The 17,874-nt window shown below is 38.8% G+C and overlaps 1 protein-coding gene across 1 annotated transcript; it reads left to right on the plus strand.

Annotated features, from left to right (window-relative positions):
- The first annotated feature begins 617 nt into the window (after positions 1-617).
- On the plus strand, positions 618-7,787 carry LOC308080303 (H-2 class I histocompatibility antigen, alpha chain-like). Its single transcript, XM_080422102.1, has 8 exons — positions 618-1,129; positions 2,038-2,295; positions 2,862-3,140; positions 4,220-4,540; positions 5,122-5,223; positions 5,416-5,433; positions 5,540-5,611; positions 6,281-7,787. The coding sequence occupies exons 1-7, from the start codon at positions 1,081-1,083 to the stop codon at positions 5,584-5,586; spliced, it is 1,074 nt and encodes a 357-aa protein (XP_080278228.1). The 5' UTR covers positions 618-1,080; the 3' UTR covers positions 5,587-5,611; positions 6,281-7,787.
- The last annotated feature ends 10,087 nt before the right edge of the window (positions 7,788-17,874 follow it).

The raw sequence follows: 17,874 nt of genomic DNA on the forward strand, positions 1-17,874 counted from the left end.
TAAGAATGCTCTGTGTTATGTTTGCACACATAAACCTACACAAAAACATGTGGAACCTACCAGCCACACACAGTTCCTCACTCAAGTCAAGTGAAAGTCAAATCAAGTTAAATGATTAAAATAGAGCCATTAGAGCCATTTTCTACTTTTATGTTATTGTCTCCCTGGATGCCAGAGCAGAACCTCTGACCCAAATTCTTCACATGGGCCTGTTATAGCGCCACCAGAGGCCGATTTTTGCTAAACACATTTTTTGACACTAGTGAATAACATAGCCTACATCCTAATAGTACTAAGTGAATAAGAAACAAGGAGACAATGATAACAGTGATATGCAGCAGTTAGCAGATGTGCTCGGCTATTCTCTCTCTCTCTCTCTCTCTCTCTCTCTCTCTCTCTCTCTCTCTCTCTCTCTCTCTCTCTCTCACACACACACACACACACACACACACACACACACACACACACACACACACACACACACACACACACACACACACACACACACACACACACACACACACACACAAACAAACAATATTGCTGCTGCTGGCACTACAACTATGTCTCATCAGGTGATTTCCGTGAAACCGTCTATAGATGAACATACACAATCTGTCCAGCAGAGGCCGCTGTAACGCTGCTCACCCGTCAGTGCCAGTAGCAGCTGCTGTTAGGAGCTCAACTGAACCTAAACATCACTGACCACCATTAATATGCATCACTATATCTTAACCTGGTCACTGATCTGTCACATATGTACTGTAGGTCAATACTCAATATAATGATGTACTTCAATGACTTATTAAAGTATTAGCAAGACACTTTAGTCTACATGTAAAGTTTCACTTTCATTTAACAACCTGCAGTGACTTAAGTTCACCTAGTAACAGCATTTACTGAATTTCTATTGGTTGTAGCCCGAGTTGCGACCTGCGCACATTAACATTACACACTGTGTTGTGCCGAGCAGCCATTTGATCAGAGCTTTCATCTCAGAAGGTGGTAGATGAAGTTTCAGTCAAATCATAAGAACAACTTTTCAACTTATTTCATATTTTCTACTATTTTAATCTAAAGATGAAGGCTTTCACTGTGTTGTTGCTCTGTGTTTACACCACATCTGCAGGTAAGAGTTTAACTCAATAACTTATTGTAACAGGTTAGGCCTATTATTACAACAGCTCACATGGAAGCCTTGATATTTTTAGTTTGAGGCCATTTGTTGTGACTTTTGTCTGACTGAGATATGAACTGTGTCTGTGCCTGACTGCCTGTAGGTATAAATACATAGGAATGTTAGTGTGATTTTGAGATATGCTATATAGCAAATGGTGTAATTAATTAGCGTTTGCATACTTGCAATATACGTTTGTGTCATTCTCACATAATACAAATATAACAGAAGGTGACAAATCATATTGTTTCTGATGTGATCCTCCAATTCTTCGTTTTTTATTATTTAGGCTAGGTAGGCTATTATTATTATTATCATTTTACTTCTAATATGTGCAATAATACCTTAATAATTTACCTCAGGCTAAAGACTGCATAGAAAGTACCTGGACAAGTACAGAGGTACCAGTTGAACATTAGTTTAAAAGTCTTTCCAACTATTTGACCAAAAAAACGACTCATGCCAGTAAGAGGAAAATGCTGAGCTTTTGCGTTTTTTTGTTTGTTTGATTTAGTTTTATAAATGGTGATAATTTATTGCATTTCTTGGAAATCAGTTAAACCACCTGCTGTATCAAGAGGGTTGTTGAGAACTTGAAATAAGAATGTTATTCAACAGTTATTACAAATTGCAGGGGGGGGGGGGTATGCAATTGTAGTCTTGTATAAATGTAACTTTCTTTAAATTCTGAAAAACCTAATGATAACCTAAATATTAACAATAATAGGACTAAAGACTATAGGTATGATTAGTAATATGATAATTAAGACAATAGAGGACACATGTTCTGTCAAACAAATCATCATAGGCTAAGAAAACAATTTTAAAAACGAATTAAAAACATTTCTGCACTTTTTCAGCAATTCATTCATATAAGTCCATTTATACTACCAGCACTGGTTTGAGTGAATTTCCTGAGTTTGTGGCTGTGAACCTCCTGGATGATGAGCTGATGGGATACTTTGACAGCAACATCAACATCTATGTGAACAAACAGAGCTGGATGGAGAAGCTGGGACAACAGTATGAGAAGAGACAGACAGATATATGTAGAGGAGGTGTACATATCAGCAAATTAAATCTTGGGGAGGCCATGAAGCGGTTCAACCAATCAGACGGTAACACTAACCTGAAGCTTTACTGTATTCATTACTGCTCTCCCTCTACACACACTGCTCTATGACTAGTGTATGTTAATATATTATACTGTCTATAGACTAGTATGTTAATATACTGTACTGTCTATAGACTATTGTATGTTAATATACTGTACTGTCTATAGACTAGTGTATGTTAATATACTGTACTGTCTATAGACTATTGTATGTTAATATACTGTACTGTCTATAGACTATTGTATGTTAATATACTGTACTGTCTATAGACTAGAATATGTTAATATATTGTACTGTCTATAGACTAGTGTATGTTAATATATTGTACTGTCTATAGACTATTGTATGTTAATATATTGTACTGTCTATAGACTAGTGTATGTTAATATATTGTACTGTCTATAGACTATTGTATGTTAATATACTGTACTGTATAGACTAGTGTATGTTAATATATTGTACTGTCTATAGAATATAGTGCATGTTAATATATTGCACTGTATTTAGACACATGTTTAATATGTTATATTAATGTTGTCTCTCTGTCTGTCTGTCTGTCTGTCTGTCAGGTGTCCACATCGAACAGAAGATGGTTGGTTGTGAGTGGGATGATGAGACTGGAGACACTGATGGTTTTCGACAGTATGGTCATGATGGAGAAGACTTCCTCTCATATGACCTGAAGACAGAGTCATGGGTCGCTCCAAAACCACAGGCCTTCATCACTAAACTGAAATGGGAACAAAACACAGCTTTGATGGCACACGATAAGTACTACCTGACCAGTACCTGCATTGAATGGCTGAAGAAGTATGTGACCTATGGAAACAAGACTGTACAGAGAACAGGTACATCATGATGTTTGAGGAGTTGTACTTAGATAAATATGTTAAGATGTAGTAACATCACTATGAGAACAACAGAGAAGAGCTACAACAACATGATGTGATGGAGTTGTCAGGGTCATTATACAGTAGTTGTATAGTTACAACTAATGAAATAAATAAACTTACTGAAATAAAAATAAAAACGAGGCTTCACAAAAAACTAACAATAACTGAATGAAACTGTATTGTGTGTTTACAAAACTAACTAAAATAAACTAAAGTCATAGAGAAAATGTCCTTAGTTTTAAGTTTTAAGCCCAGTCGTGAAAGATTTTCAAAAATAGTGAAAATATCAGATCTACAAGCTCATAAAGCATCGTGTTGTGAGCTTGTAGATCAGCTATTTTCACTATTTTTCTGAGCTTGTTGAATCTTGTTCATGATTACCCAATATTACAATCAAAACTAAAGCTAACACTAAATAAATAAATACAAACTTTTAGCTAAACAAAAAGTCAAAACGAAATAAAATAACATAAGAAGCTGTACAAATATGTTACAATGTAGTAACATTACTATGAGAAGAACAGAGGACAGGTACAACATGATGTGATGGACTTGTACTTAGATAAATAGTATCATTACTATGAGATGGTTCAAAGGTGTTTTATTGTCATGAAATATAACAGTTCTTAAATCAAATCAAAGTCGACAAATTCCAAATGTAAATACAAAGAACACTAACAAAATAATGTATCTCTCTCTCTGTCTCTCTCTGTGTCTCTCTATGTGTGTGTGTGTGTGTGTGTGTGTGTGTGTGTGTGTGTGTGTCTGTCTCTCTCTCTCTCTCTCTCTCTCTCTCTCTCTCTCTCTCTCTCTCTCTCTCTGTCTCTCTCTGTGTGTCTGTCTGTCTGTCTGTCTGTCTGTCTGTCTGTCTGTCTGTCTGTCTGTCTGTCTGTCTGTCTGTCTGTCTCTCTCTCTCTCTCTCTCTCTCTCTCTCTCTCTCTCTCTCTCTCTCTCTCTCTCTCTCTCTCTCTCTCTCTCTCTCTCTCTCTCTCTCGCTCTCTCTCTCTCTCTCTCTCTCTCTCTCTCTCTCTCAGAGCTCCCCTCTGTATCTTTCCTCCAGAAGACTCCCTCTTCTCCAGTGAGGTGTCACGCTACAGGTTTCTACCCAGACAGAGTAATCATATTCTGGGCTAAAGATGGAGAGGAGCTCAGTGACAACGTGGACCATGGAGAGCTCCTCCCCAACAATGATGGAACCTTCCAGATCAGTGCTGACCTGAACGTGTCTTCAGTCAAACATGAAGACTGGAAGCATTACAACTGTGTGGTTCAGCTCTATGGGGTCGAAGAGGACATCCAGACCAGACTGGACCCAAACCTGATCAGGACCAACCAGAAGAAACCAGCTGATGAAGGTAGACATGAAACACATGTTGTCACAGTTAGACGTTGCCTGTCTTCTATGTCTTGTATTTCTATGTGTTATGATTATGTTCTAGTTTTCATAGTTCCATGTTCTTGTCTTCCCCAGCTGTATCTCATTTGTAATCACCTCTCATGTTTATATTAGTCTTGTTCCCCAATCAGTCCTTGTTGGGTCATTGTTTGGTGTCACATCATGTTAGTTTGTTTGTGATGTCTTCTCTGTTCACCTGTATTAAAACTCCCAATCATGGTTTTTGATTGCTACCTGCCTGGCTGTCCTGCATTTGGGTTCTCACCACACCTGCATGTGACACATGTACTTGTTCTTCATGCATTTTGTTTAATTTGTATTTATTCTATCTGTTGTTCTCCTTGTGGGGCTTTGTGTGACATTTAGCTTCTGTTATCCAGTTAGGTTGTGATTTCATGTCATTTTGTGACTCTTAGTAGTGAACATATAAACATTAATTATGGACATTATTTACACATGAGAAAAGTTTTTTCTTCTGTTCATGACATGAGTCAGAGATGATGTTAAGGTGTGAATTGTTGTTTTTCTGTCTTGATGCAGGAGGATCTTCTAGTGTCATCATCATTGCTGGTGTAGTTCTGGGTCTGATTGTTCTCATTGGTGTTGTTGTTGGACTGCTGCTGAGGAAAAGGTCCAAACCTGGTAAGTTTGCATGACGACACATCAATACTGCAGTTTGAACAGCACAGCTTCTATGGGACACGTAGAGACCATACAGCTATTATACTTGAATAATAACAATAACAGCAACTACAATAATATTTCCCTTGTATTATTTAACAGTGTTTCCTCTAACTCGCTCCTATCATCCTTTATTTTTTCTTCTGTTGTCAGGATTCACTCAGACTAACAGTAAGTGAACACAGAATCTAAGGTTGTTATGAGTCTCTTCTATTGTTCATGCATGTATTTGTTATTTGCTGTTGTCCCAGTTTAATGTAAAATTGTGTCTTTGCAGCTGATGAAGACTCTGGTGATACTAGTGGCATCGCTATGAAGACATGAAGCTCTGTTCAGCCTCACATAACCTGTAAGTATCTATAAGGATAATCCTTTTTTTAACAGGTCGTTCAATTAAGTCCTTGCGGTCTTGTTGAGAACCTGTGAGCAATTAGGGGTTAAGAGTCTTGCTCAGGGACAGATATCATTTCATCGACACATACTGTATGCTGACCTGGCCTGGAATCGAACCTGGGGCAACCAGGGCCTCTGGCTCCCTAGGCGGGCTCACTAACCACTCAGCTATGGCCGCCCCTATAACATAGGAACACACACACACAAACACACACACACACACACACACACACACACACACACACACACACACACACACACACACACACACACACACACACACACACACACACACACACACACACACACACACACATCAATGGCGTACGTTATTGTGTACGTTATATGTGTACGTTATTGATGTGTCAGAGTGCCGTGTTGTGTTATTTATTTGAAAACCTCAGAATAACTTAGTCTGAGCTTTATTGCAGAGTTACAGAGAGTGACAGTTCGAGCCCATGCTCTTCTTCAAACTGAAAAGAGCATGCAGTCCGATCAGATCGCCATTGATGTATGTATGTGTGTGTGTGTGTGTGTGTGTGTGTGTGTGTGTGTGTGTGTGTGTGTGTGTGTGTGTGTGTGTGTGTGTGTGTTCCTTCCTATGTTTCCTTCCTCCATGTGTCAGGAGCAGGGCTTTGGAGAGACAGTGAACAACAACTCATCTTCCAACTCAACCTGCAGTGAAACTCCAATGCATCTCTGTGGCCTGTTGTTCTACTTATAAAGTAACGTGTGTGTGTGTCTTTTAATATGATTATATTAAATACCTTTAAATATAATTGGATAGCTGCGTTTTATACATTTTGCGCTAAATCAGTGTGATGTCTAATGTCAGTCTGATCTCTAATACAGTTTGATAAAGAAGTGATCCGTTTCACATTTTGTTTAAGATGAGGCACTTAGAATTATGTCTCCATGAGAAACACTGTGATTAGTGTGATAGTGATCTTTCGCCGCAGGCTGAGCCTGAAAACCCACCTCTTCAGGAAACACTACCCATCCTCTCTGCCTGGCCTACTTGTTGTTAACTAGTTGTACGTACGAACGCTTGTTTTATTGTTGTATTGTTTTATTGGATCTTGTTTAGTCGATACACTTATTTGTTTTAGCTCCTGCTCATTTGATTTTGCTATTTTTGTCTCATCTGTTTAAGGAAATAGGTAGCTGATATAATGCACTTTTACCTTAGCGCTAGGTATACTCTTGGTTGCTTGTTTTTGCAGAAGATGCACTTAAGACTTCTGGTGATTAGTAGTTTTTGTACCCTACCTATGTTGAATGCACTTATTGTAAGTCGCTTTGGATAAAAGCGTCTGCTAAATGACTGTAATGTAATGTAATACCAGTTGGTCTTTTTTTCCCCCACGATTTTGTAACCCTATTTTTTACACCCAGTGCCAATTGTCTATGTAATCCTGGGCACTACCTTCCCTCTGCCAACCTAGGGAGGCCAGGGCCGAGCTCATGCCTCCTTCAATATATGAGAGCCAACTGACCTTCTTGTCACCTGACAGGGGAGAGTTTCCCTGGTTGGACGTAGCGCGTGGAAGGAACACGTTATTCCAACCAGTTCCTTTCCCCTCCATCAGGCGCCCCGGCTGGCCAGGGGGAGGCAGTATAGTGACCAGGATTACTGCATGTTTTTGTGAGGGTACCTACCCGCTAGGGAACACGGGGAGAACATGCAAACTCCACACAGAAAGGCCCTTTTGCCAACCCCACCTAGGGTATGGGCACTGATGACGCGGAGGAGAGAACACGCCCCCCAGTTGGTCATTTATTGAATATAATCATTGTGTTTTGAGGGGACTTTGTAATTATTCTTTGTCTAGATTATTGTGTAGCTTGACTCTGTTGTTCTCAAGCCAAGTCCATCTTTTCTGTTTGAAGGAGCTGGAGACGTTGTTTTCATGAATATCATTTGTGTTCGTTTTCGATAAGACTTCATGAGCTAATTTATGCTTTAATTGTTTTTGCTTTAACTTTTTTTTTCAACAGACTGGTGTGAGCTTGTCTGGTTATAATGTGGAATAGATACCTGCCCCAGTGAACTTTACACCATAGTCACACTTTAATGATGACGCTTGTAAATATTCAGGTGATTTAATAATAAAATATTTTTTTCAAAACCATTACTGCTTCATTATTATTAGCTAGACTAGACTTGTGTAACAGTCAGTTTTTTAAGACCCATTAAGAAGTTTTCATTCATGATATATTTCTATTTAGTTGTGTACTTACAGTAATTTATATTAGTGAGCTCATTCTCATTACAATAACAGCACTGTGATTCCTACGACTAAATATAGATCAAGTATTGATTTATTGCTTTTAATGATCATTCATAGCATGCAGCTGATGACAGTCACTGAGAACAACAGAAGAACTTATAATACTTTAAAGATCCCGTGACACCAACACACTAAGTGGCGGTGAGTGCATGCTCACATACATACAGTGTTGGTTCACAGGGACGGATTAATCTGGGCCAAAATCCCATGCTTTACCCATTAAGACCTGAGGCCAATTCTACTAATTCCCTTCTAAGGGCGCGCTCCCACCGCACTTTTATTTTACCTCTGGGGCAGAATCTGCCAATGCTTTGTCAATGCAAATGCGTGGATTCCTGGTCTTCCGGATTTTTGCCAGGGCCGAGCTCATGCCTCCTTCAATGCATGAGAGCCGTCTGACCTTCTTATCACCTGACAGGGGAGAGTTTCCCTGGTTGGACGTAGCGCGTGGAAGGAACACGTTATTCCAACCAGTTCCCTTCCCCTCCATCAGGCGCCCCTGCTGGCCAGGGGGAGGCAGTATAGTGACCAGGATTACTGCATGTTTTTTGTGAGGGTAACTACCCTAGGAGACACGGGGAGAACATGCAAACTCCACACAGGAAAGCTTTCCTCTTCTACCCCAGATTTGAACCCGGGTCTCCTGAGCAAGTGCTGACATCTTTACCTTTGAGCTAATAGAGCCTGCCTGCTTGCTCAGGGGATAAATTGAATCTTGAATCTTGTTTGACACAAAATTTGTGTCAAACCAGAAACAGGATCGTGTCAAAGGTCGTGTCTCACCTAGACACAGGATCTAAATATAAAAATATATATATATACAAAATACAACCACCCCAATTGTATTATATTGTATTAAAAGCACCAAAAGAAACATGACACCTCTGTGGTCTTTGGCATAGGGCCACACGGCGACCAGGGCCACAGGTTCAATTCCCCTCTCTGCAAGCAAGGCCACAGGTTCAAGTCCAGCTAATCTGAGTTCCCAGAAGTTTTCGCAAGCTCTCACATACAAACGGGAGGGGCGAGGAACTTCTGGGCCAAAACCCCTGTATTTGTGCACGGGATGTAACTTACGCTCAGAATCTGAGCGGGCACGCCTCTTACCGGTCTGAGAGCTGTGCAACTCGTTTAAACAGTCTGACAAGAGGCAAACAGCAGTACACAACAATGGCGGCCGCAATTTCTCATGGAGAGAAAAGATGCAGTGCCAGAAAGATTTATATAAGATTTATATTAAAAACGTATTTTTAAAAATGTACATGATTTTAAGGACACCTTGATGCAAGGTCAGAACCCGAAATCAAACCTGCAACCTTCAGTTTTGTAGGCAAGCCCTTAATCCAGTAAGCCACTGTGCACTTTCCTATATCCCTAAAAAGCCAAATGGATAATGAGAAAAAAGCCAGAGGCTTGTGGTTCCTAAACCTTCAAACATCTAGCCAAACAACACAACAAACCATAGACAAATATGTTTCTTTCTTTTTTGTATCGTCGTTTGTTATTAACCAAGTTAGAATGAAGACCATGGCAGAGAGAGGCAGCAGATAGCTCAGTGTGTTGAGACTCTGGCTACATGATCAAGAGATATAGAATTTTTGTTTTAAAAAAAACGAGTGGAGAGGGAAATAACCCCCAGGGGGAACAGGGGTTGGGGGAGGGGAGGTGGAGGTGTGCGTAGAGGGGCGGGTGGAGGGGGCAGTGCTCTAACCCCTGAGCACCCCAGCTTGCAGCATGTCGCCCTAGGCCTGGGAAGGCAAAGGAAAGGAAGGGAAAGCCTTCAACATAGGGCTGGGAAATTAACCGGAAATACATCGAAATCGACTATCAATTTAGAACCAATAACCCGTAGGTTAATCAAGTAACAGAAGCAAATCTTTGATATATTTATCAATTAATCAACATGAAAAAATTCATATAGATTGTTTCTACAATCTACTAAATTGTGTCGTGGTGCGACTCATTGTGAGCTTGTACAGTAGATCTGCTATTTTCTAAAGATTTGTATTCATTTTAAGAACTTGAAATGGGCCATTTTGCATAATGAGTACTTTCTACTTTTGGTACTTTGAGTACAGTACATGTTGATACCAATACTTTTGTACTTTTACTCAAGTAAACTTTGAATTCCAGACTTTTACTTGTAACAGTATAGTATTTCTACAGTATTGATACTTTTACTTAAGTAAAAAATGTGAGTACTTTTTCCAATCAGGATGGAATATGAAGAATCAAACAGATTCGTCTTGAAACCACATGGACCTGTTTAATTTTACGCTTTAAATTATTTTCCAAGTTAAAATGTTGTTAAACATCTGCATTACTGAAATAAATAATTGTTATTTTGATATTATGAATAATAATTTTATATAATTAAATAATTGTTATTCTGACTGATCTGTATGAACTGGTGATATATATATAATTTCATTAATATCAATTTAATGATAATCACTAAATTACCCATATCCGGACTACACCTGTGGGGTTACAGTGGAGAGGGAGGGGCACTGAGAGATGTTTTTCCCTACCTCGTCTGGGTTTCCTGGCCCAGGCCTGGGGAAGAGTATGGCCATCGTGGCGAATCGATCGATCAATGCTCCCACAAATTCGCCAACATGCGCTGTCACGATTACAAATTTAAGTTGACGTTCACAAATTGCACAGATATGACAAATAATTTAGATATACAAATAAATTATTGACATATTTAACAATTTTATACATATACACATTGAAAGATCTGCTATTTCTACATGTTTAATATTTCAAAATGTGTGAAAATGTTTCAATATGGAAACGATTATAACCATGTAATTATGCAGAAATAATTGCGATTATCTCAAATAATTGCGATTAGACGATTATGTAATATTTTCGACAGGCCTACCTCCGGCCATAATGTCGATGGCGACACCAAGAGCAAGACAATAGATGAGGGCTGTTAACATCTGGAGAAAGCCATTCTTGAGAAAGCAATTCATCTGAGGACACGAGAACGGACAATGTGTTACTACTATCAAAACATTACGGAAAGTAAATGCACATTCGAAAAGTGGACAAATATACAGAGAGAGACAGGAAGAGACAGAGCGAATAAGACACACTGTAAAATGTTAATTTAAACTCTGAGAGTGTACAAATGGAACCGAAATGGACCCCGTTACGGGTGCATCTTGGTTCCATTTCTCTCTCACTCTCAAATTAACATTAGTACAAATCATAAAAATAACACTCAGGATTTAACCCATTTAGACCTGGAAAGCCTATACGTTGTTATACCTTTAAATCTGGGAAATCATCATGGTCATTTTAGTTGTTACTGTATATCGTCACTGTTGGTTTCAAATGTGTATGTTTTTTCGTAAATTAAAGCTCTACTTCATCATACAAGAGTGTCGCACAAAAGTAGTGAAAATAGCCGATCTACAAGCTCACAACGTGTCGCGGTGCAACTCATTGTGAGCTTGTAGATCTGCTTTTCTATAGATTTTTATTCATTTTAAGAACTTGAAATGGGCCATTTTGCATAATGAGTACTTTCTACTTTTGGTACTTTAAGTACAGTACATGTTGATACCAATACTTTTGTACTTTTACTCAAGTACATTTTTTATTCCAGGCTTTTACTTGTAACAGTATAGTATTTCTACAGTATTGATACTTTTACATTTAAGTAAAAAATGTGAGTACTTTTTCCAATCAGGATGGAATATGAAGAATCAAACAGATTCGTCTTGAAAACAAATGGACCTGTTTAATTTTACGCTTTAACATTTTTTCCAAGTTAAAAATTTGTTAAACATCTGCATTACTTAATTAAATAATTGTTATTTTGATCAACGTTTGCCTGTTATTATCTCTCCTGTTTGTCAGGTCATCTCAGGAGGATCTATGACCCTGCCTCAGCCAAGAATTTAAGATCCTTCAGAGTTTATGAGACTGATCTGTATGAACTGGTGATATATATAATTTCATTAATATTCATTTAATGATAATCACTAAATTACCCCTATCCGGACTACACCTGTGGGGTTACAGTGGAGAGGGAGGGGCACTGAGAGAGGTTTTTCCCTACCGGCGGAGGGTTGCGGGTTCCTGGCCCACGGCACCACCAGAGGGCCAGCCGAGTGATGGCTATGGCCGCCTCTACGGATCCCGCCAATGCTTCAAATGCTTCGCCACGACATTCCCAGTACGCTGTCATGATCACAAATTGCACAGATACGACAAATAATTTAGATATACAAAGAAATTATTGACATATTCAATAATTTTATACATATGCACATTGTAAACTTGTAGAACTACTTTTTTAATATTTCAAAACGTGTGAACATTTTTCAACGATTATAACTATGAAATTATGCAGAAATAATCGCGATTATCTCAAATAATTGCGATTAGACAATTATGTAATATTTGACAGGCCTACCTCTGGCCACACTGCTGATGGAGGCACCAACAGCTACACCCCAGATGATGGCTTGTAACTTCTCGAAAGAGCGATCCATCTGAGGATACGAGAACAGACATTAACCACTTTCACCCTTATTAAAACTTGACCTTAGGCTATGTATTGTGCTGCCCTTTTTTTCCAAAAGCTCACAATGTGTCGCAGTACAGTGCATTTGTAAGCTTGTAGATCTGATATTTTTGAAAAGCCAAAGTATACAATATGTTTTAAGTGGTTAACATTATTGTGACACTATATTAATTACTTGCTGGGGAGTGGGGACCCCCCTGGTTACTTACTACTATCAAAACACAGAAAGAAAATGCACATTCGAAAAGTGGACAAATATACAGAGAGAGACAGGAAGAGACATGAAGAGACAGAGAGAATAAGACACACTGTAAAATGTTAATTTAAATTCTGAGTGTACAAATGGAACCGAAATGGACCCCCCTATGGGTCCATCTTGGTTCCATTTCTCTCTCACTCTCAGAATTAACATTTGTACACATCATACAAATAACACTCAGGATCTAACTGTGCAGGTCCCTTTCTGTGCTCGGAGCCTGGCCTTGTGAGATCACAGAGCTATGTCTCTGCAGACTGCAAGCTACGCTTCCAAGTTACGCCTCTCCCTTGCTGTCCGCAGAACCCAGACTCTGCACATGGGAGTCACGCAACATCACTTTAGATAAAAAATGATATTGTAGGTCAAGCTGAAATGGGCTATCTGTTTGATAATGATGGTAGACAAGATTTGACCAAAGAAAGCGATCTGAATACTGTGTTTGGCATTGTCCCTTATAGGGTAAAACTTCCTAGGTAAAGTAAATGCACATTCGAAAAGTGGACAAATATACAGAGAGAGACAGGAAGAGACAGGAAGAGACAGAGCGAATAAGAGACACACTGTAAAATGTTAATTTAAACTCTGAGAGTGTAGAAATGGAACCGAAATGGACCCTGTTACGGGTGTATCTTGGTCCATTTCTCTCTCACTCTCAAATTAACATTTGTACAAATCATAAAAATAACCCATTTAGACCTGGAAAGCCTATACGTTGTTATACCTTTAAATCCGGGAAATCATCATGGTCATTTTAGTTGTTACTGTATATCGTCACTGTTGGTTTCAAATGTGTATGTTTTTTCGTAAATTAAAGCTCTACTTCATCATACAAGAGTGTCGCACAAAAGTAGTGAAAATAGCCGATCTACAAGCTCACAACGTGTCGCGGTGCAACTCATTGTGAGCTTGTAGATCTGCTATTTTCTATAGATTTTTATTCATTTTAAGAACTTGAAATGGGCCATTTTGCATAATTGAGTACTTTCTACTTTTGGTACTTTAAGTACAGTACATGTTGATACCAATACTTTTGTACTTTTACTCAAGTACATTTTTTATTCCAGACTTTTACTTGTAACAGTATAGTATTTCTACAGTATTGATACTTTTACATTTAAGTAAAAAATTTGAGTACTTTTTCCAATCAGGATGGAATATGAAGAATCAAACAGATTCGTCTTGAAAACAAATGGACCTGTTTAATTTTACGCTTAAACATTTTTTTCCAAGTTAAAATGTTGCTAACATCTGCATTACTTAATTAAATAATTGTTATTTTGATCAATGTTTGCCTGTTATTATCTCTCCTGTTTGTCAGGTCATCTCTGTCAGGAGGATCTATGACCCTGCCTCAGCCAAGAATTTAAGATCCTCCTTTATGAGACTGATCTGTATGAACTGGTGATATATATAATTTCATTAATATTCATTTAATGATAATCACTAAATTACCCCTATCCGGACTACACCTGTGGGGTTACAGTGGAGAGGGAGGGGCACTGAGAGATGTTTTTCCCTACCTCGTCTGGGTTTCCTGGCCCAGGCCTGGGGAAGAGTATGGCCATCGTGGCGAATCGCGCCAATGCTCCCACAAATTCGCCAACATGCGCTGTCACGATTACAAATTTAAGTTGACGTTCACAAATTGCACAGATATGACAAATAATTTAGATATACAAATAAATTATTGAAATATTTAATAATTTTATACATATACACATTGAAAGATCTGCTATTTCTACATGTTTAATATTTCAAAATGTGTGAAAATGTTTCAATATGGAAACGATTATAACCATGTAATTATGCAGAAATAATTGTGATTATCTCAAATAATTGCGATTAGACGATTATGTAATATTTTCGACAGGCCTACCTCTGGCCATAATGTCGATGGCGACACCAAGAGCAAGACAAGAGATGAGGGCTGTTAACATCTGGAGAAAGCCATTCTTGAGAAAGCAATTCATCTGAGGACACGAGAACAGATAATGTGTTACTACTATCAAAACATTATAGAAAGTAAATGCACATTCGAAAAGTGGACAAATATACAGAGAGAGACAGGAAGAGACAGGAAGAGACAGAGCGAATAAGAGACACACTGTAAAATGTTAATTTAAACTCTGAGAGTGTACAAATGGAACCGAAATGGACCCCGTTACGGGTGCATCTTGGTTCCATTTCTCTCTCACTCTCAAATTAACATTTGTACAAATCATAAAAATAACACTCAGGATTTAACCCATTTAGACCTGGAAAGCCTATACGTTGTTATACCTTTAAATCCGGGAAATCATCATGGTCATTTTAGTTGTTACTGTATATCGTCACTGTTGGTTTCAAATGTGTATGTTTTTTGGTAAATTAAAGCTCTACTTCATCATACAAGAGTGTCGCACAAAAGTAGTGAAAATAGCCGATCTACAAGCTCACAACGTGTCGCGGTGCAACTCATTGTGAGCTTGTAGATCTGCTTTTCTATAGATTTGTATTCATTTTAAGAACTTGAAATGGGCCATTTTGCATAATGAGTACTTTCTACTTTTGGTACTTTAAGTACAGTACATGTTGCTACCAATACTTTTGTACTTTTACTCAAGTACATTTTTTATTCCAGACTTTTACTTGTAACAGTATAGTATTTCTACAGTATTGATACTTTTACATTTAAGTAAAAAATGTGAGTACTTTTTCCAATCAGGATGGAATATGAAGAATCAAACAGATTCGTCTTGAAAACAAATGGACCTGTTTAATTTTACGCTTAAACATTTTTTCCCAAGTTAAAATGTTGTTAAAGTTGTACAATGCAGAATACCAAATAACGATTTTTAGCAACCTCTGCTGGTCACTACCGTCACTGCATACAATTTCCGTAATCCTCGATTACCCAGAATTCCATTCGTTTTCACCGGAAGCCGGAAGCGTTTCAAAAAGCGATCTTTTAATTGTTTTATACTATCTACGGATCGTTTCTCTTAGCCAGTGGAGCATTAGTTACCATGAGCTGTGCTTTCTTTTTCTGTTCTTTTTCGATCTTCCAATCCTACATTCTCTTAACATCAGCGTGAGGTTCCTTTTTGCTATTACCGCGGTAGTTCCTGGCCAAACAGGAAACCGTTGCGGTAGTTCCTGGGGACGTCGGCCACGACGTCATGACGTTGGCCAGGAACGTCATTTTCCCGGGAAAGTCCCCCCCTTCACCGTTCAATAGAAAATATATAAATAAAAGGCTTCCGGGGGTGAAATTCATGGAGTGGGTGTTGTGAAACTTTTGCCACTGACAAAAGATATACAATTTAACTTTAGTTTTGTTGAAAACGTTACCTAGTATTACTTTAAACATCTGCATTACTTAATTAAATAATTGTTATTTTGATCAACGTTTGCCTGTCATTATCTCTCCTGTTTGTCAGGTCATCTCTGTCAGGAGGATCTATGACCCTGCCTCAGCCAAGAATTTAAGATCCTTCAGAGTTTATGAGACTGATCTGTATGAACTGGTGATATACATAATTTCATTAATATTCATTTAATGATAATCACTAAATTACCCCTATCCGGACTACACCTATGGGGTTACAGTGGAGAGGGAGGGGCACTGAGAGAGGTTTTTCCCTACCGGCGGAGGGTTGCGGGTTCCTGGCCCACGGCACCACCAGAGGGCCAGCCAGGTGATGGCTATGGCCGCCGCTACGGATCCCGCCAATGCTTCAAATGCTTCGCCACGACATTCCCAGTATGCTGTCATGATCACAAATTGCACAGATACGACAAATAATTTAGATATACAAAGAAATTATTGAAATATTAAATAATTTTATACATATGCACATTGTAAACTTGTAGAACTACTTTTTTAATATTTCAAAACGTGTGAACATTTTTCAACGATTATAACTATGAAATTATGCAGAAATAATCGCGATTATCTCAAATAATTGCGATTAGACAATTATGTAATATTTGACAGGCCTACCTCTGGCCACACTGCTGATGGAGGCACCAACAGCTACACCCCAGATGATGGCTTGTAACTTCTCGAAAGAGCGATCCATCTGAGGATACGAGAACAGACATTAACCACTTTCACCCTTATTAAAACTTGACCTTAGGCTATGTATTGTGCTGCCCTTTTTTTCCAAAAGCTCACAATGTGTCGCAGTGCAGTGCATTTGTAAGCTTGTAGATCTGATATTTTTGAAAAGCCAAAGTATACAATATGTTTTAAGTGGTTAACATTATTGTGACACTATATTAATTACTTGCTGGGGAGTGGGGACCCCCCTGGTTACTTACTACTATCAAAACACAGAAAGAAAATGCACATTCGAAAAGTGGACAAATATACAGAGAGAGACAGGAAGAGACACAAAGAGACAGAGGGAATAAGACACACTGTAAAATGTTAATTTAAACTCTCACTCTCAGAATTAACATTTGTACACATCATAAAAATAACACTCAGGATTTAACTGTGCAGGTCCCTTTCTGTGCTCGGAGCCTGGCCTTGTGAGATCACAGAGCTATGTCTCTGCAGACTGCAAGCTACGCTTCCAAGTTACGCTTCTCCCTTGCTGTCCGCAGAACCCAGACTCTTTAGCACCACCGCACTGAATGCACATGGGAGTCACGCAACGTCACTGTAAATGACCCCAAGGCACTGTGCTTTTATTTTATTATTTGGATTGGTGTGTCAGATCACTCAGGTGCGTTGCATTTATGTTAATTTCATGTTTCATGTTTCTTTTGAGATGCTCTTATTTTGAAAGTTATAGCTTGATTTCTCACTACTATCACCTGTCTGCTCAGCCAGAGAGAGACTGAAATGTTTGCAGCAGGCAGCAGCACCAGGGTTAGGTCTGCTTGCTTGACAGTAACATACAAGTAAAGGTTTTAGCCCCCTGCCTAAATGGGCACAAGTAAAAGACCATCTTTGGGCGGGGTACGTTACAGTAAAAGCTTCAACCCTCATCTCTTCAGCGATCCTGTTGCACAACCCAAGGGATTCCACGGTTCAACGGCACTCATCCTACACGGGCAGCAGACAGTTGAAGTTGATGTGATGGTCAAAGACATCTGAAGGTAACATCCTAAAGACATTCAAAAAGGAGGACACA

The sequence above is a fragment of the Gymnoscopelus braueri genome (genome assembly GCF_963280865.1).
Source record: "Gymnoscopelus braueri genome assembly, chromosome: 24".
NCBI classification, from domain to species: Eukaryota; Metazoa; Chordata; class Actinopteri; order Myctophiformes; family Myctophidae; genus Gymnoscopelus; species Gymnoscopelus braueri.

Excerpts from the sequence above, each read along its gene's own strand:
- LOC308080303 (XM_080422102.1), top strand. The coding sequence starts at position 1,081 with ATGAAGGCTTTCACTGTGTTGTTGCTCTGTGTTTACACCACATCTGCA. Across the intron at positions 1,130-2,037 it reads TGTTTACACCACATCTGCAG|CAATTCATTCATATAAGTCC; the intron begins GTAAGAGTTTAA and ends GCACTTTTTCAG. Across the intron at positions 3,141-4,219 it reads CAAGACTGTACAGAGAACAG|AGCTCCCCTCTGTATCTTTC; the intron begins GTACATCATGAT and ends TCTCTCTCTCAG.